The 23,948-nt window shown below is 37.7% G+C and overlaps 4 protein-coding genes and 2 pseudogenes across 6 annotated transcripts in view; 1 reads left to right on the forward strand and 5 right to left on the reverse strand.

Moving 5' to 3' along the window:
• Positions 1-2,679, reverse strand: part of LOC104700012 (WD repeat-containing protein 55) — a 3,568-nt gene extending 889 nt beyond the window's left edge. Inside the window, exons 1-14 of one of the 2 annotated variants that reach the window (XM_010415458.2) lie at positions 2,468-2,679; positions 2,336-2,368; positions 2,185-2,249; positions 1,997-2,084; positions 1,836-1,908; positions 1,478-1,584; positions 1,275-1,374; positions 1,037-1,113; positions 877-925; positions 739-785; positions 574-644; positions 407-462; positions 203-332; positions 8-99 (exon numbers count right to left, since the gene is read on the reverse strand). In XM_010415458.2, coding sequence (XP_010413760.1) covers positions 29-99; positions 203-332; positions 407-462; positions 574-644; positions 739-785; positions 877-925; positions 1,037-1,113; positions 1,275-1,374; positions 1,478-1,584; positions 1,836-1,908; positions 1,997-2,084; positions 2,185-2,249; positions 2,336-2,368; positions 2,468-2,562 — 1,062 coding nt within the window. In that variant the 5' untranslated portion in view covers positions 2,563-2,679 and the 3' untranslated portion in view covers positions 8-28. Of the gene's footprint in view, positions 1-7; positions 100-202; positions 333-406; positions 463-573; positions 645-738; positions 786-876; positions 926-1,036; positions 1,114-1,274; positions 1,375-1,477; positions 1,585-1,835; positions 1,909-1,996; positions 2,085-2,184; positions 2,250-2,335; positions 2,369-2,467 lie in introns of those variants that run through there. The other variant, XM_010415460.2, reaches the window with a different exon arrangement.
• LOC104700013 (probable serine/threonine-protein kinase yakA) lies at positions 6,664-12,271 on the forward strand. Of its 2 annotated transcripts, XM_010415462.2 has the most exons (11): positions 6,664-7,084; positions 7,285-7,328; positions 7,524-7,641; positions 7,732-7,846; positions 8,900-9,447; positions 9,737-9,980; positions 10,066-10,351; positions 10,550-10,708; positions 11,028-11,040; positions 11,104-11,600; positions 11,674-12,271. In XM_010415462.2, exons 1-11 carry the CDS (start codon positions 6,865-6,867, stop codon positions 11,959-11,961), a joined length of 2,532 nt encoding a protein of 843 aa, XP_010413764.1. In that variant the 5' UTR covers positions 6,664-6,864; the 3' UTR covers positions 11,962-12,271. The 2 variants fall into 2 exon arrangements, with proteins under 2 accessions (XP_010413764.1, XP_010413763.1); XM_010415461.2 differs by having other exon boundaries at positions 6,665-7,084; positions 11,028-11,600.
• LOC104700015 (U-box domain-containing protein 17-like) lies at positions 12,631-15,132 on the reverse strand. The gene has a single exon (XM_010415463.2). The coding sequence runs from the start codon at positions 14,843-14,845 to the stop codon at positions 12,719-12,721; it is 2,127 nt and encodes a 708-aa protein (XP_010413765.1). The 5' UTR covers positions 14,846-15,132; the 3' UTR covers positions 12,631-12,718.
• LOC104700016 (protein transport protein Sec61 subunit alpha) lies at positions 15,249-17,986 on the reverse strand. Its single transcript, XM_010415464.2, has 7 exons — positions 17,850-17,986; positions 17,063-17,434; positions 16,696-16,923; positions 16,259-16,613; positions 16,049-16,173; positions 15,822-15,957; positions 15,249-15,735 (listed from the first exon to the last, which is right to left on the reverse strand). Exons 2-7 carry the CDS (start codon positions 17,404-17,406, stop codon positions 15,496-15,498), a joined length of 1,428 nt encoding a protein of 475 aa, XP_010413766.1. The 5' UTR covers positions 17,407-17,434; positions 17,850-17,986; the 3' UTR covers positions 15,249-15,495.
• On the reverse strand, positions 18,279-21,043 carry LOC104700017 (annotated as a pseudogene).
• The window catches only part of LOC104704218, a 7,098-nt pseudogene continuing 5,331 nt past the window's right edge, over positions 22,182-23,948 (reverse strand).

Here is a 23,948-nt window from a genome sequence, read left to right on the forward strand (position 1 = left end):
TACTATCCAAACTTCTCTGAAACAAAATCTACAAGTCTGCGAAGAAATTATTTGTAGAGTCCAGAGTAGTCGATTTACTTTTTGTTTTCCTCTTGGTGCCTGTAAAGCAAGAAAAACTCGAGATCAGATCATGTTATAGTTATCATCTCAAGGAAATGTTTAAGATGTTCCAAAAAGTTCAGTAGGTTTCTCTTTAGTTTACCTTTGGAAGACTTGGAAGGATCGTTGTCAAGGTCCATCCCATCGTTGTCACTGTCACTGTGTCCTGCAGCTCCAGATGCGTTCCCCGAGTTCCCATTAGAACCTTCTAGAATCTCCTCTAGGTTCCACAACTATATCACCAAAAACACAAAACATGTAAATCATAACTGTAAGGGCTTGAGTTTAGAGATGATAAAATTGATACCTTCAGCATACTATCATGAGCTGTGCTACCGAGAAACTTGTTATCATGTGAGAGAGCTGCAAGAGAGATTTTAACAGAAAAAAAAATTAGAGGTTCGTTCAAGACCGAGTACAATAGTCAAAAAAAGATAAAATGTTCTTAGACAGAGAGAATAGAATTCTAAATACCGAGATCTTCAATAGGGAAGTCGTGAGCCCCAATAGGCTGTATGATTCTGTTGGGCAGTATTCCAACGAGGCTACAGAAAAAAATGTATATAAAACTTGATTGAGTGAAGTGAAGATAAAGAGTAAAGAGCTTTCTCCCATGGAAGCAGAGTATTTTTCTGTTACCTAAGTATTCCATTATCACATCCAGTGATAACTCTGTCCTCATCAAGCTACAGCATAAATCCACAAGGCTTCCATCAGTAAAAGGGCCCCTAATGCTACAGTAACCATGTGCTTTAATAAAGTGTATCAGCATCTCACCTTTAATAGAGTATCAACTGAATTTGGAGATAGATCAACAAACCGATCGCTGTAGACAAAACAAACGTTTCAGACAGTTAGGTATCAATACTCTCTTATTTAAAATTTTCCAATGCCTTAAAACCTTTAACATAGGTACTGTCAGAGATATATGAGTTACCTGCAATCCTTGAAAAATCCCCATGAATACAACAAGAGATTACCATTCTGAGTTCCACTGATAACTTTACGGCCATTCTGAAATCAATCAGGTAAGAAGCAAACGATAACACATACATTAGATAAGTGGAAACGGTATGGAGAGAGAAGAGCTTGGGATGACGCATCCTGGCTACAAATACTTTTCTGTTTGATAGATATATTAGTGAATAAATTACACAGGAATATACTGGAATTACCTTCATTATCACAACAGAAAGTAGTTCGTCTTCAGAAAATTCAGACTGAGATTGGAGCTTACTAGTTCTGAGATTACAGACAGACAGAGTCCCATCTCCACTAAACGGTGTCAAAGAAACAAAAATAAATGATATAAGCAGAAAAGTCTTATATGAAAATTCAAAAGAATTAACTGAATCAGATGACTACAAAAAAGCCAAACCTTGTTGCCACTAGTTTCATTGAATCAGATGCAAAGGTCATGTCAGAAATGTAATCCTCATGTGCATTAAATTCATGAGAGCAAGAGCGCTGTCTCGTATCCCAAACCTGAGGAGATGATTATACATTATCGTAAGTTATGATTTCCAACACAAGCACATAATTGCACTCCAAAAAAGTAATGATGCCCCAAATGAATTGGGCAAAACTTTAGACAGGGAATACTAAGTTCTTGAGGCAGAAGACACACACACAACTAAAATGCTAAGGACCACAAATCCTAATTCTTCTCTCACAAAAAAATTACAGAGAGACCATCAGAGTAGTTGGAATAAAGACGAAAAGGGAATGTAACAGACCTTAACGCAGCCATTATCATCTCCTGAAGCGATAGTTGTCTCAGTAACATTAATCAAAGTATTAATAGCATCCCTACAAGACCAATGCGAAAAATTCTCAATTACCAGTCAGCTAAAAATTGTATCCAAAATAAGAAAGGAAAGGGGAATTAGTTACATACTCGTGAGCATTCTCAAGATGTGCAACACTAGTACCAGTCTCCACATCAGTAGCTAGAATAGAGCAATCAGCTGAAGCAGTGACAACTCCTAAAACCCCCCAACAAAAAAGAAACATGTAATTTAAAGCAGAACTCAAGCATTGCTAAGATATGAGCTCAAATATAGTTCGAAGGTTAAAGAAACAAACTTTGGCCATCATCAATGAAACGAACAGCTCTGCAAGACTCCTTATGTGCACGAACTTTACGTTCCCTAGATCACCAAACACAAACTCAGCAAACACCCACAACGAAAGAGAGGAACTTTGCAGATAAAAAAGAGAGCTTTTTAAAAAATACCTGACAAGTGAAGAATCTGAGTCGTATCGGTATCTGCAAAAGAGAAAGGTTGGAGATTTTTACATAATTGGTCTCTCTGATTATTGTGAATTGGAAAAACGAAGGAAGAGGAAAAGAGAAAGGGAATTTTACAGATGCAAGTGGCCATCGATGAGACCAGCAGCCACTAGATTTTGAGATGGATGGAAGTCGATACCGAACGCGTTAGCTCCCAAATCGATCTCCATATCACTCCTACCCCGACCGAGAATCTTAATTACAAAAACTGCTCCCCCCACAAGTACAGAGACAAGAAGACTAGTGACTAAACTAAAGAAGGCCGTCGCGCCGAAGTGAGTAGGGTTTAAGGTTTTTTTTTTTTTTTGTATCGAGAGATCCTCTGTTTTCTAATTTTGCAATTAGGTCCCTCGGATCTTTGGGGTTCTTTTTTTCTCTGTTTGCTGACTTTTACAATTAGGACCCGTTTCTTTTCTAAAATCTTATATTTACCGATTTTTTTTGCTAATGGATTTTATAAGGAATTTGTGATGCTCATAAGACTCATAACGACTAATTTAAGTTTCACCAACTTTGGTATTTTTAATTTTCTGCATTTCCGATCAATCATGCTCTTTAATTGTTAGCTTGTTTTGTCAAAGTTTATTATAACTAAGGTGAGCTATTATTAGAGTTCGCACTATCTTTGTTCATCTTCTTCTTGGTTTTTATAGGAGCCAGGTTCTCACGATTATGTTGACAATGATTGGTTATTTTTGGTCCATCTTGTGCCTTGTCAGAGTTCTCTTTTTTTTTTTGTTAAGGTTGTCTATACTTGTGAGTGTGAAAACTGCTCAATCTTGATTATTCGTATTGACGACCATGAGGTATTTGTGCAAAATGATCTTTATACAACTGCCATTAAGACAGGATATTACTTAGAAATAAGATTCCTGATTATGATACTGACTTGTAAATCTATATAATAATAACAATCCGAATAAATGCGATCAACAGTTGTGTTTTTTCAATCGTACCTTTTGGATATTTTCTGAAAAGTCATGATGGATCATTAAAACGGTTATTTATGAAAAGTTACAAATGTTCACTGTAAAATTATATTGATTAGAGAACATTCATATTTTTGAAATCTTTATAAATTTGTCTGTTTGAACTGTTTTCATTTTTTTGCCATGATACAAAATCATCTAAAAATATAATTTCAACGGTTTATACATTTTTTCTAAATTATTTTCTAGCATTCATTCTTTTAATAAAAGATTTTTGGAATGATGAATATTATTTACATCTTTTAATTAATTTCAAATATAAAAGTTTAATGAAAATACCTAGAGTGTTTTTCCAAGAGTTAGATGGATTACATAGTGAGTTTTTGGATTTGACTTTTCAATATGGTAATAAAGATGCTTTCATATATAAAAATTTAATGAAAATACCTATATATAATAACAATCCGAATAAATGCCACCAAAAGTTGTGTTTTTTCGATCGTACTTTTTGGATAATTTTCCAAAAAAATCTGTAGAAAATTTAAATTGTTTACAAAAAGTTGTGATTGTTCATTGTAACGGTTTTTTGTAAAGTTGTGATTGTTCATTGTAACGGTTTTTTGTAAAGTTGCAACTGTTCATTGTAGAGTTGTATCTATTTGAATATTTGTATATTTTGAAATTTATATATATTTGTCTGTTTGAACTGTTTTCATTTTTTTTGCCATGACACCAAATAATATAAAATTTCAATCTCAACGGTTTTTACAGCTCTCTAAATTATTCTCTAACATTCATTCTTTTAAGAGTAAAGAGATTCCTCCACTTCTTGATTTAACAAAAAATTTTGGAATGATGAATCTAATTTACAACTTTTAGTTAATTTTATATCTAGAGTCTTTTTCCAAGAGTTAGATGGATTATATAATGAGCTTTTGGATTTGACTTTTGAATATAGTAATAAAGATGCGTTTTATTTAAAAGCAGTTTATATGAGTTTGTAGGTATAATCAATTGCAGACACAACAGTTGCGATTTTTCGATGTACCTTTTCGTAAAAAAATGTTTTTTTTTTGTTTTTTTTTAATTCAAACGGTTGTATATGTTCATTGTAGAATTGTGTCTTTTTACTATATTTTATTTATATTTTTTCATCACAACTTTTCGTTCTAATAGGTGTGTCTATTTAAATAGTCATGCATTTTGAACTCTCTTTATATTTGTCTCTTCATCACTAACTAACAAGTTCGTTGAAACAAATTTTCCATTTTATGTTGAATCTAGATAATTGAATATAATCTATAATCTAGCTAAAATTTTAGAAATAATTATAGCAATAGAGAAAAATACAACTAAATATTGAATTTACAGTTGTGTCTATTCATCTTTAACTTTCCGTTTAAAAAATATAATGACAATCTGAATAAATGAGAACAACAGTTGCAACTTTTCGTAGTACATTTTTGTAAAAAGTTTTGTTTTATTTGTTCTTTAAAAAAAAACTCAAACAGTTGTATTTGTTCATTGTAGATTTGTGTCTTTTCACTATATTTTATTCATATTTTTTCATCACAATTTTTCGTTCTAATAGGTGTGTCTATTTAAATAGTCATATCTTTTGAACTCTCTATATATTTGTCTCTTCATCAAAAACTTACAAATCATTGTTCGTTGAAACAAATTTTTCATTTTATGTTAAATCTAAATAATTTGAATATTAATATCTAATACTTAATGTTATTCTATAATCTAACTAAAATTTTAGAAATGATTATAGTAGTATAATAAAACTTAATATAGAATTTACAGTTGCATCTATTAAGCATAACTTTTCGTTAAAAACTATTTTAATATTTAAAATTTATTTTATTTTGTTCTTAAGAGTTGTGTATTTTAATTTATTTTTTTTGTTGATACTGTTTCACTCATTATTAAATATATTTTTAATTATAGTTCTTCAATAGAAAATTACATTACTCATTATATCCATTAGTTCAATATTCTCAGTAATGATCACTTTTACATAATGATTTTTTTAATATTAGGTCTTTACTATAATTCTTCATAAAAATATCTTATATTTATAATATTTTAAACAATATGTTTTGCAAAGCTGCTATTGTATATAATATTTTTTGTTATAAGTTTTCATTTTGATGATTGTGTTTTTAGTAACAGTTTATGTATTCAAACTATTCTATTACATTCAAATAATTTCATAATGTATAGTTTTAAATTTTAAATTTAGTTTTTTTTTCTAAAATACTTCTCCCGCGATATCGTCTGAGTCCTAGTTCTAATTAATAAGGCACCAACTTAAGAAGAGTAAAACCAAAGATTTGGGATGGGATATATAAACAGGGGTACAGTAACAGTTAGCTTATTATGATAAAGCTACCAGTGTCGCAAAACGTGTTTTAAAGTTCAATTTATGCCCTGAATTACGAAATGTCCAACTACATTTATAAAATTGGACATCAGATACCAAAGGCATTATATATGCAATATTACCTCATAGATGGAGATTTAATAAGTTGGGTTAAGAAGAGGTCAGATGGTAGTGCATGTCATTGATTCAACACTATGGTTCAGATTTATAGACTTTGGATAATTATCCTCATTCCTCTTCTCTTCTTTGTTAAGAAAATGATGTGACTATATATAGTAGATGGAAAAAAAACGAGAAAACTCAAAAATCAGATAATGAAGTCAATCATCATATTGAATCCATCGTAATGAATGCAAATAAGACTGGGGCGACAATTACATATCATCACTTTTTTTATTTGTCCAACATACAGCTAATAATAAAAAGGACAAAAGACTAAAGCAGACCAATGACGATATTAAGACAGAAGTACGGAAGAAAAAACCTTAAACTGGGGAAACGGGTGGTACATCTTATAGACGCATGTGATTTTAAGGTTGTGAAGCCTCCTCCTAACCAATTTATATATAACTCAGTCAAACAAGAATGCTTTAGTTTAGGGTTTCTCTTTAAAGCAAACGTCGCCGTTTGGTTTATCATGGGCCTCTTTGTCTTGTTGATTGATTGATGATGAGGCCCATATAGGCTTAAGAGTAAGGCAAAGGCAGTTAGTTCTTTGGTTAGGCTAAGAAGATGTGATTAGTTTACCAACACTCTCTGTTTGACCAGACAAAAGTGTGTATTATACATCCTTATGGGCGGTTTGATCAAAAGAAAATACATCCTTATGGTCGAATCGAATGTATAAACAGACTTGGATAATACTATTGAATTCGAACACAAAAATGATTATTTATGACAGTAAGTAAAAAAAGTCTTATAACGATTTACGAGTTAAAAAAAACAACAAAAAAAAAAACATATGTTGTTTCGTTTCTGCTTAAAACCTTTTTTACTTGATGGTCGTCATCTTCGTCTTCTCTCCTCTTTGGTCGTCTTCGCAAACATTGAAGACAACAAGCGGAGCGGTTTCGTTTTTCTTCTTCAGATCTGATTAGGGAGAGAGAGAGAGAGAGAGAGAGAGAGAGAGAGTGATTGAGCTCACGACGGAGAAAATGAGCGGCAACAAGATCATCGTCGGCGATGATGGTGGTGGTAGGAGCAGTGTCGGAGTCAGGAAAAGCTCAAACGGGATTTCTGATATCCCGTCTGGGTCGAAGAAGATGGTTCAAAGTTTGAAAGAAATTGTAAACTGCCCTGAGGCTGAGATCTATGCCGTGCTCAAGGACTGTAACATGGACCCTAACGAAGCCGTCACTCGCCTCCTCTCCCAAGGTCTCTCCTTTTCTTCTTTTGAGCTAGTTTAGGGTCAATTCGGCTAATAAGCTAATGTCTTTTTTCCATGATTCTGTCTTAGGGGTTTATAACTAACTAAATACACACGAAAGTTTCTGTCTTTCCAGCATTTAGTCCTCCTCATTGAAAAGCTAATGTCTTTTTCCATGATTCTGATTCTGATTCTTTTCACAATTCAGATCCTTTTCACGAGGTGAAGAGCAAAAAAGAAAAGAAGAAAGAGGTATAGATCATATGTTCTTTTCCAGTGCTGTGTTGGCATTTCATATTTGAAAAAACCAGTTTGCACCTCTGTTTTCAAGCGTTATGCTCACTCCCAGAATACTTGATCGTAGCTATTGTTTAGGTTTTAGGGTAGTTTTTATCTCATTTTATTGTAATGTTGGAGGGCTTATATGTTTGTTTACTTGCTGTTCAGATTAGGGATATACCGGATTCCCGTTCACGAGGCTATAATAACACTTACAACCGTGGTAGTAGAGGTGGTTCTGATCGTTATACTGGACGCAGTGGAGCTACCCCTTTCACCTCTAGTGGTATATATATATACATTACTTTCTTTTGGCTTTAGAAAAACTTACTTATCACTAGCTGTGCATCCCTGTTTTCATGTTTCTGTTGTTCAGAGTCAGGAAGCGTCAAAGTAAAAACTACAAACAAGAGGGAGAGCGGGATGCAGTCTTATGCAGGTTCTTATTCTTCTACATCTGGCATATCGAGCCACCATCAGATACCACACAGGTTTCCCTTTGAATGATCATTTCATCATCTTTCTTGTCTGCATAGCTGCATGATGCAGCAAGCGTAATTAAGAGCATAGGATAGTATCAAAATCCATTAATGAACCAAGAGAAGGATATACCTTAGGACTGTCCGAAAAAACACACACGAATAAGTCTATATGCTGATTATAATCAGATTCTTTCTTTTTGTTTAGTGCCTCAACAATATTCTGTAGCTGCTTGTCTTGAGAAGGATGCTATTTCTCTGCAGGGATGCGAGTTTTCTTGTTCCCTCCTTCATATTTGGCAGAGAAATGGCCTCTGAAAACAAGCAGCACCAGATGGCAGATACTCCTCTGCAGTAGACTTAGCTTGTGGCACAGCAAACCTCATAGTTGAGGGCCTTGAGAGTTGAGGCACTAAGCAATGAATCTGATTAGGATTAGCAACTGTGTGTTTATGGAAAATAACTTCTTCTACTGATCTAATGGATTCTGATACTATCCTGTGTTCCTTTTTTTTTCTTTTTTTTTTCTTACTAGTTGAATGCAACCGGACAAGTCAGTAGCCTGCCCTAAATGAATAATTGATTGTGGGCTTATCGACCTATATATGAAAGATTGAGTTGTAGGATTTAGTTAATAGGCTTTCAGACCAACTACTGAGTGGCTACACTAATAATCTGAGCCTTAATTAATTCCGACTCTGAGTGGCTTGAAGAAGTTTTTAGGTGGCTTATGGCTCTGTGGTAGATGTACATAATAATCTTAGGGTATCATCTCGAGTATTGTGCTGATGCTAAGCAATCTTCCATGTACAGTTGATGTTTGATTTGATAGAAATATATTTTTTAACAAAGTAAGAATGTTGTACTAGTATATAGAGTATTTATGACAAAATCTTGTACCTCTAGTGAAAAGGTGTCAAGACCTTACTTTGCCATATTTTTCACTTTTCCATAATTTAGTTTTCCATAATCTTGTACCTAGTTCTGCATCTTTGAGAATTATAGTTTTGTTCATCTGTACATTTGTGTCCCAGGTTGCTCATGTATGTTGTATATATTCTGCAGTGATTTTGTTGCTAAAGACAGTAAAACGCCAACTGTTACCTCGGGGGGTGAATTATCATCATCACATTCTGTTACTGGACATCAAACAGCATGGTTTGGAGCTTTAGGTCAGATGTCTATGGCTGACATTGTGAAGATGGGTAGACCTCATAGCCAGACAAGAAACTCTCAGAAAGATGTCGATATGCGTTCTGAGGTAATTCAGGAGCATGAAATTGCTGCAAATCAGTATGTACCTGTGAAAGATGAATGGCCCTCAATGGAGAAGCCAGTGGCTGCTAGCACTTCTTTTGTATCAGTGGCACCAACTGAAGAGATATGCAATGGTGCAGCAGATTTACAATCCAGTAGAAGAGATCAACATCCGAAGGGCCAGTTGGAAGACACACATTTAGCAGAAAATGGTCTCTTTGGGAATCTTGGAAGAGATCATGTGCAACCTGACACTGTAGCTGGTGGAGCTGAGGAAGATGACTCTGTAGTTTCATCTGAGTATGATGATAATCCGCACAGATACCAAACGCAGAACAACCCTGAGCACCAGAAAGGTAAGTATATTTTACAACATGTCTATTAAAAGAATGCTGTATTCTTATCATAATTGCACATACTTTGGCAGATGCTTGTGTGATTTTTCTTTTGATGATAATTCACACCTCATTGGATGTGTGTCATGAATAACCATGTGTCTCTGCAACTTGATCATTTTAGGTGTCGGGGGTAGTAAAAGGATCTTGCCTATTCTTTTGGTGTCAGATTTAACATTAAGGTTGACTAGCGACTATATTTGTTTGCTCTTGATGTTGTCTTATACACTGTGTCTATATTCTTTTGCAGATGAAGACGAAATTTCGCCTGTTGTTGCCAACCTTCAAGACTTGAGCATAGAGAACCATGATCAATACTCCTCTCATGATGAGGATAGACCTGCTGTCGTGATTCCAGATCATCTGCTAATCCATACAGAAGAGTGCTCACAGTTAAGCTTTGGAAGTTTTGGAGGCTTTGGATCAAGGCCTCTGAGCAACAGCTTAGAAGAGGCTTCTAATGTAGCTCCACAGATTGAACGTGATGATGCTAGGTATGCCCTTATTTCTGATTTTCCTTTTCCAAATAGTTTCTGGGATCATTTCCTTTATACTAACCATCGATCGTCTTGTCCACAGAAATACCGAGTTCTATGGAGATGAACATCTAGGAAACATGTCCAATGGACATATGGTCCATGCGTCTTCTGCCAACAATTATGATGATTCCTCAGAATCTAAGCAAGAGGTTTTGTTGCCAGAAAACCCTGAAACTGCTCACCAGGAGAACCAGTACTCGTTTGCTCAGCCGGGTCCAGAGTATGCATATGAAAATGTGAAGCAGCAGCTGAATACTGCATTTGATGCTTCACAGACAAGCATGACTAATCAGATGCATAATCTTGCGTCATTAACAAATGTGATGGTAATGCATCCCAAGTGCACAAAGTTTTGCAGCTTATGGTTTTCTTTTGTAGCTTTTAAGAGAACCTTATATTATATCATATTAGTGTATTTGTATGGTTTGGTGATCAAATGTTCATCGAAAAGGTAGTTTTGTATGATGCTAGTAATATCCTTATAATTCTTAGTTGACATCACGGTTTCAACAATTTGGTTTCAGCAAGGGTATACAAACTCAATTCCAAACACTCTATTGGCACAGACAGCACAGAGTGCCAGGGAGCTCGAACATCAGTATTCCCCTTTCCCAGGCGTACAGTCTGTGCCGTCAAGAAGCAACGATACCTCACTAGGTGGCCAAAGCATTTCCATGCCAGAGGTGATCCCTTTACCTGTAGACTGAATGCTTTTTTAATCGAATAATATATCTTTGTTTTCTTTTGGATTTTGTTGTGAACTCGGTGAGAAGAAAGTAGGAATCCCTTGTTAATAGTACCCATGACCAATTTCTTGTTCGCTTGATGCAAAGCAGTAATACTTGCAAATAAGGATTTCAATTTCGTTCGAGTATATATGTAGTGTCTTTCTTGTGCAAAGTTATGAAGGTTTATTTTCATGTAATTACTTAGCAGTTCATCAAGATTGTGTACCAAAGTTGTTTGATTCACAGTGTTGTGGTTGTATTTTCTTGCATGCAGGCACTCAGAGGTGGTGGTGGTGTTCCAACAGCACAATCAAGCCATCAGAACTTTTCTGGTGCCAATATTGCTACTGGACCAGCGCTTCCTCAACAGATCGCAATGAATCCGTATTCTCAACCCACATTGCCTCTGACTCACTATGCCAACATGATCGGTTATCCTATGATACCTCAGAGCTACCCATACATCCCATCGGCTTTTCAGCAAGCATATGCTGGTAACAACTCATACCACCAGTCACTAGCTGCTTTGCTTCCACAGTATAAAAACAACACTTCCGCCAGTAATTTGCCTCAGTCAACAACTACTACCCCTGCTTCCTCCTCTGCCTATATGTTTGGGAACTCGAGCAATGTTGAAACTGAAAACTTCCTTCTTAACCAACAACAACAGGCCGCTCCTTCTGGGGCAACACTTAGTTATGAAGACGTCTTGAGTCTACAGTACAAACAGAACAACTATCTATTGTCACTTCAGCAGCAGCAACAACAGCAGCTACAACAACAACAACAGCAGCAGCAACAACAACAGCAGCAACAACAGCAGCAGCAGCAGCAGCATCAACAACAGGTAATTGTTTCTCATTTTGACACTTGCAAAAGATCCTTGTTTTGACACTAAACGTGAAATTGTTTTAACTCAGAACGAAAATTTACCTATGTGGCTTCATGGACCTGGCTCTCAAACCATGTCGGGCGTCGCGGGGAACACGTACTACAACCTTCAAGCACAACAACAAAGTCAGCAGGTTCGCCAAGCTCAGCAACAAGAGCAGCAGCAGTATGGATTGCTCGGTTACCCGAACTACTATCAGTCACAAACGGGAATATCAATAGAGCACCAACAGCAAAACCCTAGAGAAGGTGGCTCGCAAGGTCAGCCCTCAAAGCAAGCCCAGCAGCAGCAACAGCACTGGCAAAACTCTTACTAGGGTGGTATTGGTTGTCTCAGGCTCATAGTTTGGTTACTGATCATGTAGCCATAGCTATAAAAGCTGATAACCAATTCAATAGGTTATCTGTTATTGTTGTGTAGGTTGAAGCAGAAAAAGGATGGATCTTCGCCAAGTCATTGTGAGTGTATTTATCATCTTCTGTTAACTTAGGAAGAAAAACTCTAATTTATATCAGTGCAACTTAAGACCAAAGAAAAAAGCAACAGTTAATGTCTCTTAAAGCTCTGCCTCTGTGCTCCACCTTGTATATAGTACTTTGCTTTCCATTTTAAGTAGTTTTCAACTATTTTGTTGTGGTTTCGATTCCAATGGGGTTAACTTACAAAATTTGACTATGAAAGGTGTGAATCTCACTAGAGACAATGTCTTAGATAAAAGAAAACTAAAAATTGTACCAGAGTTAAGGTGACTCAATACGGTAGATATGAGTGTACTTATCTTCTTTTGTTATCTTAGGGAACAAGCAAATTCAAATTAGGATCAGTGCAACTAAAAAACAAAGAAAGAAGCAACAGTTCCTGTGTCATTAAAAGCCTTTGCCTCTGCATTCTTCACCTTGTATTAACTCTCTGTTCTAGTAGTTTTCAACGTTTTATGGTTTCAATTCTCATGTGGTTAAACCTGAAAGAGGAGTGAAGTGAAAACAATAGAACTCTTATATTTCTTCATTCCCCCCTTAAATACTATTTTCCAAGGTTTATTATGTACATATACATTTATTTATATAATAAGATCACAAGACAGATACGGGAACAGAAATGGGTGGTAGGGAAACATGGGTTTCAAGACTCCCTTCTCTATTACCAGACCGCATCATTGCTGTGTTTTCGCACCCGTTAAGAAACAAACCAAGGAGTGAAGTCGCATTCCGCCTACCTCGGTCTGTACCCGTGCGCAAAACGTTTTGGGTCAAACCAGTAAGAGCCGGTGCTCTCACCACCTTCTCCACGACAACTGCTCCACCGTTTACGCAGAGATGTAACAAGGTAGCAACCGCATTTTCTTTCCCCCTTGGTGTTCCACATCTCATCAATTCAATGAGCCCCGCCATAGCTGATTCCTCTCTTCCTATAGTCTCTGCTCCTAAAGAATTATTCGCTACTACAGCCAACACTACCACCGCTCTCTCCGCCACAGCCTCATCCTCATCCACCAAAGCTTTCACTAGAGCTAACACTCCTCCCGAGTTTATCATCTTACTGTGATTATCCGGATCTCTCCATATACCACTTAAAGCGTTGATAGCATCTTTTCTCCCTCTCGGCTTTCCATTTTGAGACAGCAATACAAGTGATTCGATGCAGCCAACAGCGTTTGCGATCCGTTTCTTATATTCATGTACTGTAGAAAGACAGTACAATGTGGCTGCTGCGTTCCCTCGAGCTTCCAAAGTAAGACCCGAGGCGAGAACACTCACAATAGACTCAAGGCAATCATTTTCCTCCATGACCAGGCTCTTGTTTAACTCGCATTCGCATACAGACAAGTTAAGCATTGCTGTAACCGACTGCTCTTGCGCAACAGAGTTTTGGGATTTAAGAAGCCTAACCAAACGTGGGATTGCACCTGCTTCTGCGATCAGTTCACCTCTTTCCCTTACTGTTTTGCTTAGAAGACGGATCTCTCTTGCCGACACCACCTGAGCTAACTCTGACTCACCAGCTAGATGTTGTATGAGAATCAATACAGTGGCTTTGGTTGCTTCCATTGAAGCTCTCGTTTGCATAACCCAAGCAGGAGACTCCTCCTCTGGTGACTCTCCAAACTCCGTTGCAGCGCACCAACGTGTTATCAACTCTCTCAAAGCTCGGTTAGGAACAATACAAGAAGAGTCCACAAGCTTTTGTCCTGTTTTGGGACAAGTAGAGTGACCTTCTTCAAACCACCTAACGATTGAGCTCCGATCATAAGTTTGTCCAGTAGTGGAAACAATCACAGGATCCTTCATCAAACTAAGAGAGATGGAGCATACAAAATCCTTTGGTAGTGTCGTAAACGTTTCCACGATCTCCTCCGCAACTAAACATTTCCTCTGTTTCTTGGAGTTCTCGATGATACTCCAATCCAACCCATCTTCAAACGCAAACAACGAAAACATGCAATACCGTGTGATAGCTAAAAACGCGTTAACCACAGACCTTGAAGGCTCCAAATCATCACAATCGTGATTCGAAATCTGCTCTTCTAAAAACTCGATTTCATCTCTGCAACTTTTGGGATCCTTAATCCCTAATTTCTCAACGAAGAAGGATCTCAGTTCATCCGTATTAGGTATTTCGCCGTTCTCGAATCCGTTGAGAAACGTATAGAATCGTTGCCGTAGCGATTCGTCGTTGCGATCAACGAACAGTGTCGTCGTCGATTTAGTGGCTTGTTGATGCAAAAGCTCGATTTGTTCTCTAATATCGTCGCTTAGATGGAGACTGTTGAACGGGATAACATCTAAAAGGATCGAAATATCTCGATTCAAGTAATGGAAAAAGTCTGAAAGCGATGGGGTTTGTAGTAAAAGCCATAGCTTACTAGATTGAGCACAGTATTGGAGAAGTAATTTAGAACGGTGGAGGAAGATATAGATCTCGTTAAAACACATCACCGCCGTCGAAGAAACCGAACCTGAATCATCGGCGAGGTATTCGAACAAGACGAGTAAGACCTCAATCTTCCGAAGTAGGGAACGTGCGTTTCTGCGTTGGAAGGAGAAACGTACGCTGCGGAAGCACGAGACGAGCTCTGCTGAAACTGAAGCTAGGGTTCGAACGAGAGAGACGTCGGAGAGATCAACGGTTGTTGTCAAAAATGCTTCCAGTGACGGTGAGCTCCTTAGTCGTAAGGATGTAAAGATCGCCTCTGTGGCCATGTTGATGATGGAGATTGCTACAAAAACAAGTTGTAGCTTGTCTTCTTTTTGCCCAAATCAAACAACCCTAAGGTCTCATATGTATAGGTAGAAGAAGAAGAAGCTTAAAACGCGTTTGGCAGAAGCTGAAAAAAATGTCTTCGTTTGGCAAGTATGTAAACAACGGATCATACTATTTAGTCACACCGACCATTCTCTGCATTAGGCTGGTAGTTGAGATCAATTACAACTTGGAGATTTTGTGTGTGTTCTCCATACGCTATTCATGTCATCTGTTGAAACCCAATTTACTTATCTAGTGCAACAACGCATGGCTCCGACAAAACATTTCACATTGAGTTTGGTAGGAAGAGATAATAAACTGCTTTGAATTCAAAAATGTAAAATTGTTTATTTGGTCAAGAGTGAAATTCCTAGAAACATTACATTAGAAAAGCGTCTATCACATAAGTTTTTTTTAACTTGTAAAAAGTAACAAAAAAAAAACGTAAACGACTAAAGGGAAAATTTCATTTAAACAACAAAAAAAACAGTAGTCTAACCTCAAGTGCCACCACAAATTGTCTGTTTGAGGTGCGCACAGAAGCTAAAAGCCTCTTCTCTGCTCTGCTATTTGCCTCAGCAAAGTTTTCCACCTTCTTTAAGCTAACTTAGAAACCGAAGAATCCGAGCTCACTGGCCTTTTCCTTCTCAAAGGTCTCGAAATACTGGTATATGATGGTGACAGCCAACAGAATTCCAGTTCCCGACCCGATGGCTCCCATGAAATCAGCCAGAACAGTGAGTGCACCGATACACACTCCTCCAAATGCCGCAGCTGTTGGGATGTACCTGTTCAGTTCCTTCTGTAAGTTTGACTCTCTGTGTCCTGGCATCACCATTTGTTGTTCCTGCGATAAACATAATGTTCAGAGTCAGATATCCAACACCATGCAAACATTGAGGTTTATGTACCGAGCTGTTACGATTTAATTACCTTGAGCTGCTTAGCTACATCCCTAGCAGAAGATCCAGAGACTTCAATCCATGTCTTTGAGAAAAGAGCACAAGCAGTGAGCATGAACACAATGTAGAACAGTGCATGGAACGGGTGAGCCGCCATATCCGAGAAGCTGCAAACATCATAGTAACATATATTAGTCAAACTGGCTGATGCATACCACTTTGATCGACTAAAATGAATATTGAAAGACACTGCATTACCTTGCTGGAGCTGTGATGAGGTAAGCCAGACCACTAACTGGAATGGATTGCCCACTGTACTCGGATTCTTTCCACTGGCCCAAAAGGTTAACAAAGAAGTTTCCGCTGAACTTCCTGTAGAGAAGCTGTTGACCACAAGGAAGAGATTTAATGTCAACACAATGTCATTGTGGATATGACTCACATACAGTGAAGCGTAAGATTCTGTACCTGAGAGATGAAGTAAAGATTTGAAACAAGAGCGGATTGGAGGATGATGGGCATGTTAGAGGTGTAGAACAGCTTGATTGGGTAAGAACCCTGTTGTCCACGGGCATTCTTTGATCTCACAGGCAAAACCACGCGGAAACCTTGGAAGTAGATCACAATCAGGAAGATCAAGACTGTGGCAAGCAAGTTGGTAACATTCGGAAGGTTTTGCCGGTAGAAAGCTTGACGGAGAGCCGCAACCTTGTTGGACTTGGTTATCAACATATGGAACAGTGCAATAACAGCACCTTCAAACTCAGCTCCACGCCCGGTGTTGATGGTAGTTGGGCTAAATGCCTTCCAGATAATGCTTTCACTGCATATCATCAATGTAAACTATTATGAATCCAAAACAGCAAGGAATCGTTTTCAAAAGTGAGGAAGAGAAGTTGACCTACCAGATGTTGGTGGCAATGAAAAGGGAGATTCCTGAGCCGAGACCATATCCCTTCTGAAGGAGCTCATCAAGGCAGATAACAATGATTCCAGCAAAGAAAAGCTGGAGGATGATGAGAATGGCATTTCCAACACCAAGCTGTCCAACGGGACCATACATTCCAGAAAGAACATATGCAACAGCCTCACCGATGGCAATCAGAATACCAAGAAGTTTCTGAGCACCATTCCTACAAAATAAGTTCCAAACACAGAATAAGAACTATAGCAACGACATGGTCAATTCAAACCAGACATAAGAAACAGTTCGACTAGAACATGTAACGTAATGTCCATAATCCATTCATAATGGGAAAGAACAACACTTACAAGAGGGCACGATCCTCACGAACATTGTTGTCAACCTCAATAATCTTGGAACCAGCCAAGAGCTGCATCACGAGTCCAGACGTGACAATAGGAGTAATACCGAGTTCCATGACAGTCCCACGGTTGGAAGCAAGAATGACACGCATCCAGTAGAATGGATCCGCACCGGTCGTGGAATGAATTCCATAGAGAGGAAGCTGACTGCAGACAAGAAAGATGAAGAGAGAGATGACAGTGTAGATAACCTTCTCTCTGAATGGCACCTTCCTGTCAGCACTCTGAACCTCAGGCAAGAAAGCCAAAAATGGCCTTACCAAATGCAAAACTCTAAATCCTCCTCCCATTCTAGTATCCAATCAAGTTTCTATGCTTCTGTATGAATCACAAACAAAGTAAGCTACTAAAACACACACAAATCGAAACGCATGCACCACAGATTCATAATCTAGCTACAGAATTCACAAATCACAGTTTTCCCAGCTAGGCTAAACTAGCTCAAATCAGAACAATTACGTAAACCGAGTCAAATGATTGACCCGGTCGATCTAAAAAAACCAGATCTATCACAACTTCTCCGATCCATACATATAAATTCGATACTAGAACAGGGGAAACAGATCTAAGAACACAGATCGATAAAAGTAAGCACAGATCTGATTTAAGAAAAAGAAGACACGGATGCGAAGCGACGACTCACAACAAATCACGATTGGAGAAACGAAAACATTCCAAGGAGAAAGCAGTTGAGGAGAATGGAAGAAGATAGAAGAAGGAGGAGGAAGCTTACGATATGTAGAGTAGAGAGAAAACAAAGACCGATCAGCTCCGAAACCAATGGGCTTCGATGGATAGATAAATTTTTTTTTTTTTTGGCTTTCCCCTTTCCTACGGAGAAAGAGCGTTCTAGTTTTGATGGTCAACTAAAGACGAAGGTCACCTTATAATCCATTTTCCCATTTTTTATTTATTTTTATTTTCTGCAGGGTTATTGCCAAATCGTGGCGACGCGAGAAAAAAACACGCTCGACACGATAGCATAACGAATCAGTGTTCGCCACGCCAGCTTTATATTTCTTTTATTCAACGCATATTGGGCCGAGGTTTTTGTTTTGTAAGGCGCTCAAATGGGCTTTGGATCTGCGTCGATTGAGAGAGAGATACACAAGTTGTCTAAACAACCAAAACAACTGAGCTGAATGTTTTTAGTTGGAAGTGGAACTTTCTGGGAATGGAGATAAAACTTCATAACAACTCGAGAAAAACGTGATTTTCACCACTTCCCTGATCAAATTCTCAAAGTGACGATGCTTTCGAAACCCTTTCAAAGAAACAACAAGTGCATCTGATCCCTAAACTAAAAAGTATCCAGACCAGTTCGCTTTTGGATCCCATTTTTTTCCGATTTTGCAAGAACATAAAGCTAAACAACTCCTCTAGTCAACCAAAGTGTTTTTATCCATCTGCAAGAATGATCTTCCAGAATTATAGCCCTGCATCAAAAAGACATATCTCACTTATCTCTAAAAACAAAGCAACAGCAAAACAAAACCGGTGACATGATTCATTAGGTCTTTCACCTCATTTAAAGATAGACTCTTTTGATGTTCTCGTTAAACAGAACCTCCTCAGCAACTTCCGTTCATCACCTTCATCAGTTTATCCTGCAAGAGCATCATTTTCATCAGTTAGTATGATGTTGGAATTGAGAAACATCAAAGTGAGGTGATCTTTGAAAGAAGTATGATGTTGGAATTAAGAAACCTCAAAGTGAGGTGGTTTTGAAAATAACCAAAATTCACAAACCTTTAAGAACTGTTTCACCAAGGGAATGACCACCAACCGATACTCAACTAATGATAGCTTTGGGAATACATCTATTAGCTTTTTGTATGTACATTGGTTCAGCAAAATCTTTGAATCAATCAAACCGAACTGCAAAAAAACTCTTCAGATCAGCTGTCACAGATCAAATCTTGTTGAAATGAATAAGAAGAAAAGAATACCTTCTCTGTCAGCGATTTCCTTAGCCTCAATAGACTTTCTTTAACATCATCATTTTGGACACCGGTAGAGAGTCTGGATATACACTCCATAATTTCTCTGTTTTCAAATACTTCAAACCTTGGAGATTTTTGTCTTTGGAAAATATCTCTTACAACAGCCAGTAAACAATTGCTATCATCATCTTGCTTTACTACAAGCTCCTCACACTTCAGTTGAAGCACAAACGCATATGTTCTCTGCTGATTAACATTCATCCTAGTGTCTTCTCTGTGGCAAATGGTCTTAACCTCACCCAACATCTTCTCATAGTTTAGCATCTTATATCTCTTATCATAATACCTTTCCTTTTTCCTAACCATATATGGACCGTACGATAGTCAATATTGCTAACCATATCTCACGACCGTGTAAGCCCTTTGCCATCTGAGACACAAATTCCCGATTGAGTTCTGCGCAGTCAAAAATCCATGACACTATCTTATCACCTTTAGGCTTCAGATCTTCATATATTGCAGTGGAATTATAATGCTCTACTGTCCCTATCTTATCAAATTCAAGCTCTTCTTGAGACAGCAACCTCTTGTCCAGAAGCAGATTATAAGTAGTTACTCCCTCAAGATCGATTCTTTCCTTGACCTGGGAATTTTCCCAAAGCTGATTCACTACTTTTGAAACCAAACTTGCGCGAACATCAGTTGTGAGCTGTTTGAAATATTTGAGGACGTGTTCAAGGTGCTTAAGATCTAAGAAGCAGATGCACTGCGGGTTCTTAAAGAAGAACCAGTTATCAAGATACCACCCAGGAACTTCAGGTAGTTCCAGATTCTCTTATGTGTAATCCATCAACCACTCCCAAAGGTTACATGAAAGAGTACGATTCTCCTTGGGGCAAGAAGACTTAAGAACCTCAGCAAACTGTTTGAGTATGTTTTCTCGCTCTGCATCCTCTGCCACAGGCCAATCACTACACCATCCATTAACATAAACAAATCTTCCATGCTCTTAATTCTATCCTTGATCAGATTTGATGCCTTTGCCGCATCCACAGGCTTCCAATCCCCAGAGGATATCATGTCAGTCAAAACCCTATCCACATACTTAGGGCGAGCACTGAATCTGGAGGGTTCATATTTCTGCACATGGCTGTCCAAGATGTGCATCTTGCAATCTGTAAAACAATAGTTTACCTGAGAACAAACGTGGCACCTCCAGCATCTCCATCGAAGTATATCAAGGATTGTTGTTACACATTTCTTAAAATACGCTTTTCCTTCTTTGTTATAGCGATTCTCTATATAGTCTATAAGCTTTCTAAAGTCTACTACCAAGAAGTCCTTTTTGGTCTTGTCATCCAAATTAGCCCAAAAGTTCTTCAACTGATCAAAAGAAGGATCTTTTTCTGTCGATTCCATCTGATGACCCATAGTGCTTGTAGCAATAACAGACGCATCCATCATATCTGCTGCATCAGTAACAGTCGTATCCATCTTATCTGCAGCAAGATTCATCAATGTCTCAGGTTGTTCCCTCAAATTGTCTTGAGGTTGCGTTACTAACAATCCCCGTTTTGCTTTGACGAAAGCTTTCTCATAAAACTTGTTTACCCCAAGCTGATCACCCAAATTGATTAGCGAACGAACATAACCAGTAGAGGACTTGAAAGCGTTAGGAAACAGATGTGTAGACACTGAATATGCAGCGACAGTAGCAAACAAGTAGACGCATTTGAAGTCGGTGTAATCTGCTTTTTCTGCCAGCTGAAAGAAGATATCACCTTGCAGTTCGTGGTGAACGTAGCAAGATTCGTTGTCCCCATGATCTGAAATCGTTTTCTCGGTTAGGCCCAAAGCCTTAATGTTGCTACCATGGTTGAAGAAGCCTTTGGCAAGCTTGTATGCATCGTTGATCTTCTTCTTTGTTCTTCGGACGTCACTTTCCTCTGAACTCTTCGTCATCGGACCACAAGGATTCAATATTTTCTCGNAAAAAAAAAAAAAAAAAAAGTGGACGGCACATGATAAGTTTGGGAGAGAGAGAGAGAGAGAGAGAGAGTAATGTTCTGTTTACGATATGAAAACAGAGTAGATTATAATATAATAAACCTCAGAGATGAAGAAAATAGTCATGTGCAAGGCACATGATAAGTTTTTAACAGAGTCACCTTTTCTTTCCAAGACTCAGAGGTGTGTGTGACATTTCGTCGAGCACTTAGCGTGCGCACCACGGTTCTCTCCTTTTGAACAGATCTCTTCTCTACCTGTATCTCGCTGCAAGACATACAAACATTATAGTAGAAGATATGCAATGGTATATTTCGAATTGACGTTTTTTCTCATCTTCTCTCACATCGTTAACAACAGTTTGAAGCTTTCTTTGTTTTTTGACCAGACCAGCGACGAAGAAGTCTAGAGGACGGAAGCGGAGGTGAGGACTAGAAAGAGGCAAATGATCACTAGACATAGACATTACGTTTGGTTTATGATCGAATTATCAATGAAGCTTTGATCTTTGATGTGAATTATTCTGTTGCTACGAGAAAAAAAAAACAAAAAAGACCATTGAAGGGAGAAGTGAATGTGCAATATAACGTTGGTTCATGAAGTTATTAGTTACAATTTTGGAACGTTGGTTTGGTTGACAATTATAATCTTTTTCGGGTTAGTGAAGTTATTAGTTATAGTCTTATAGACCAAGATAACTAAGCAAAGCCTAACAAGACTTGACACTTATTATTTATGTATATCTAAGCATGATCAATTCATCATATTTGGCTCTAAATATGTTAATTATTTTGACTATCTGAATGTGCAATATCTATTTAAGGAATCTTAACACAACTTTGCCGTATTGTTCTAGAATTTAACATATTTAACAAAATGAGAAATATGATTAAAGAACACGTAATGTCTCTCTCGGATCCAAAGTGTTTTTTCTAAATTATAAAAGACTGTTTTCAAGACAACTCCCTACTCCAAAAGTTCTTCTCCATCTTCAAGAATGATCCTCCAAAATTTTAGCCCTGCATCAATAACATAACGCACTTTTAACTCAAGAAAACAACAACAAAACATCAACTTTTGGACATGATTTGTTAGGTTAGGTCTTTTACCTTTTATCAAAGATGTCTCTTCTTATGTTCTCGTTCAACAGAATCCCCATCATCAACTGAACTGCTCCTATCTGTTTTCATCATTTTCTTCAGTTTATCCTGCCAGGCCGGAAACAAATGTGTTAAAACTGGAATTAAGATTCAATCCAACACCAAGTTTATGGTCGTTGATTAATATAATATCCACAAGTTTGTCACAAACCTGTAAGAACTTCTTCACAAACGGAAGGACCACCAAGCGATACTCAACTGCTGATAGCTTTGGGAATACATCTATTAGCTTTTTGTACTCATATTCGTTCAGCAAAATCTTTGAGTCAATCAAACCGAACTGCAAAAGAAAACTCTTCAAATCAGCCGTCACATATCAAAACTTGTCAAAATGAATAAAAACAAAGTAGAGGAAGCAAAATACCTCTGCTTTCAGCGATTTCCTTAGTCTCAACAGACTTTCTTTAACATCATTATTTTCAATACCGGTATAGAATTTGGGTATACACACAATATCTTCTAGTGCTTCAATTCTTGGAGAGTTTTGTCTTTCAAAAATATCTCTCATAACAGCCAAGAAACATTTGCTATCATCATCTTGCATTACTACAAGCCCTTCACATGTCATTCGAAGAGCAGATGATAACTCTATATTTTACCATCTTTTAGCATGCATTTATCTCCTGTTTTTCATTGTTTAGAGATAGTTTTAGCACATTTATGTCTTTTATTCTCAGTTTGTGCATTAGGATAGAATTTGCATTGCATTAGCATATATGTGTGCATAAACAGGTGAATTACGTACTTTGGAAGCACAAAGGAGAAGTTGTGATCACAAGGGGACATCTAGCAAGGGAATAAGGCTCAAAAGAGGAGGAAAGCAATCACTCGACAATGGAGTCGAGCACACAGTCGACCGTTTGCCAAAGAACACTCGGTCGGATTCAAGACAAGTCCCTCGAAGATCGACCCGAATAAAGATCTTCCGTTGGCATTCAGCTTCCATGTTATTCACGAAAGTTGTAGACAACCGAGTTAGCTTTCCAATGCTGGTGATCTCAGGCCGATCGGAGTTAAGGTGCAAAAGTTATCCCGATTTTACTGAACAGATATTATCCCAGATTGAGGACTCGACCGTTGGAATAAGCAGAAGAAGAGGTCACTCGACCATGGACTCGACTGAGCACATGGTCGAGTTGTGAGCCGCCTCTCTATTTTTTCTCCTAGCTAACTAGGGCTTCCCTTCTTTTTTATAAATAGGTCTCTTACCTCTGGCCACAGACAAGCTCGTTTTTTTAGGTCTAGCCACCAAAAATTGTAATCTTCATAACTTTTGATCCTTTAAGTATTTTCATTTGATTTCTTCTACAAAGTTGCTTATTTTATCATCATCTTTATGATTATGTCTGTTTGATCATTTTCTGGGTTTGTGTTCTTACATCTCATTTATTAGATTCTGAGTAGAGATAGATTCTTAGGGATGGGTTAGGTTGGTAGAGAACTTAGTTTGTTTAGGATTGTTTAAGCTTGAATTCTATAGAATCCTTTCTAGATTAGGTAAGCTCTATGTTGTTCTTATACTGAGGGGGTAAGAACAGATCTTAAGCTTCTTAGCATCACACTAATGTTTAAGTTGCTAGATAAGGCTAAAGCATGCTAAGAGATTAGATGTTTAAAGTGATTTTTGACAAGTAATGATCTGATTCTTAAAGCCTGTTTAGTATGGTTTCACCAATGAGAGTTGGGTTAAGATGTTACTAAACTTGATTACCTTTGTCATGA

This window comes from Camelina sativa, chromosome 7 (genome assembly GCF_000633955.1).
Source record: "Camelina sativa cultivar DH55 chromosome 7, Cs, whole genome shotgun sequence".
Lineage (NCBI taxonomy): Eukaryota > Viridiplantae > Streptophyta > Magnoliopsida > Brassicales > Brassicaceae > Camelina > Camelina sativa.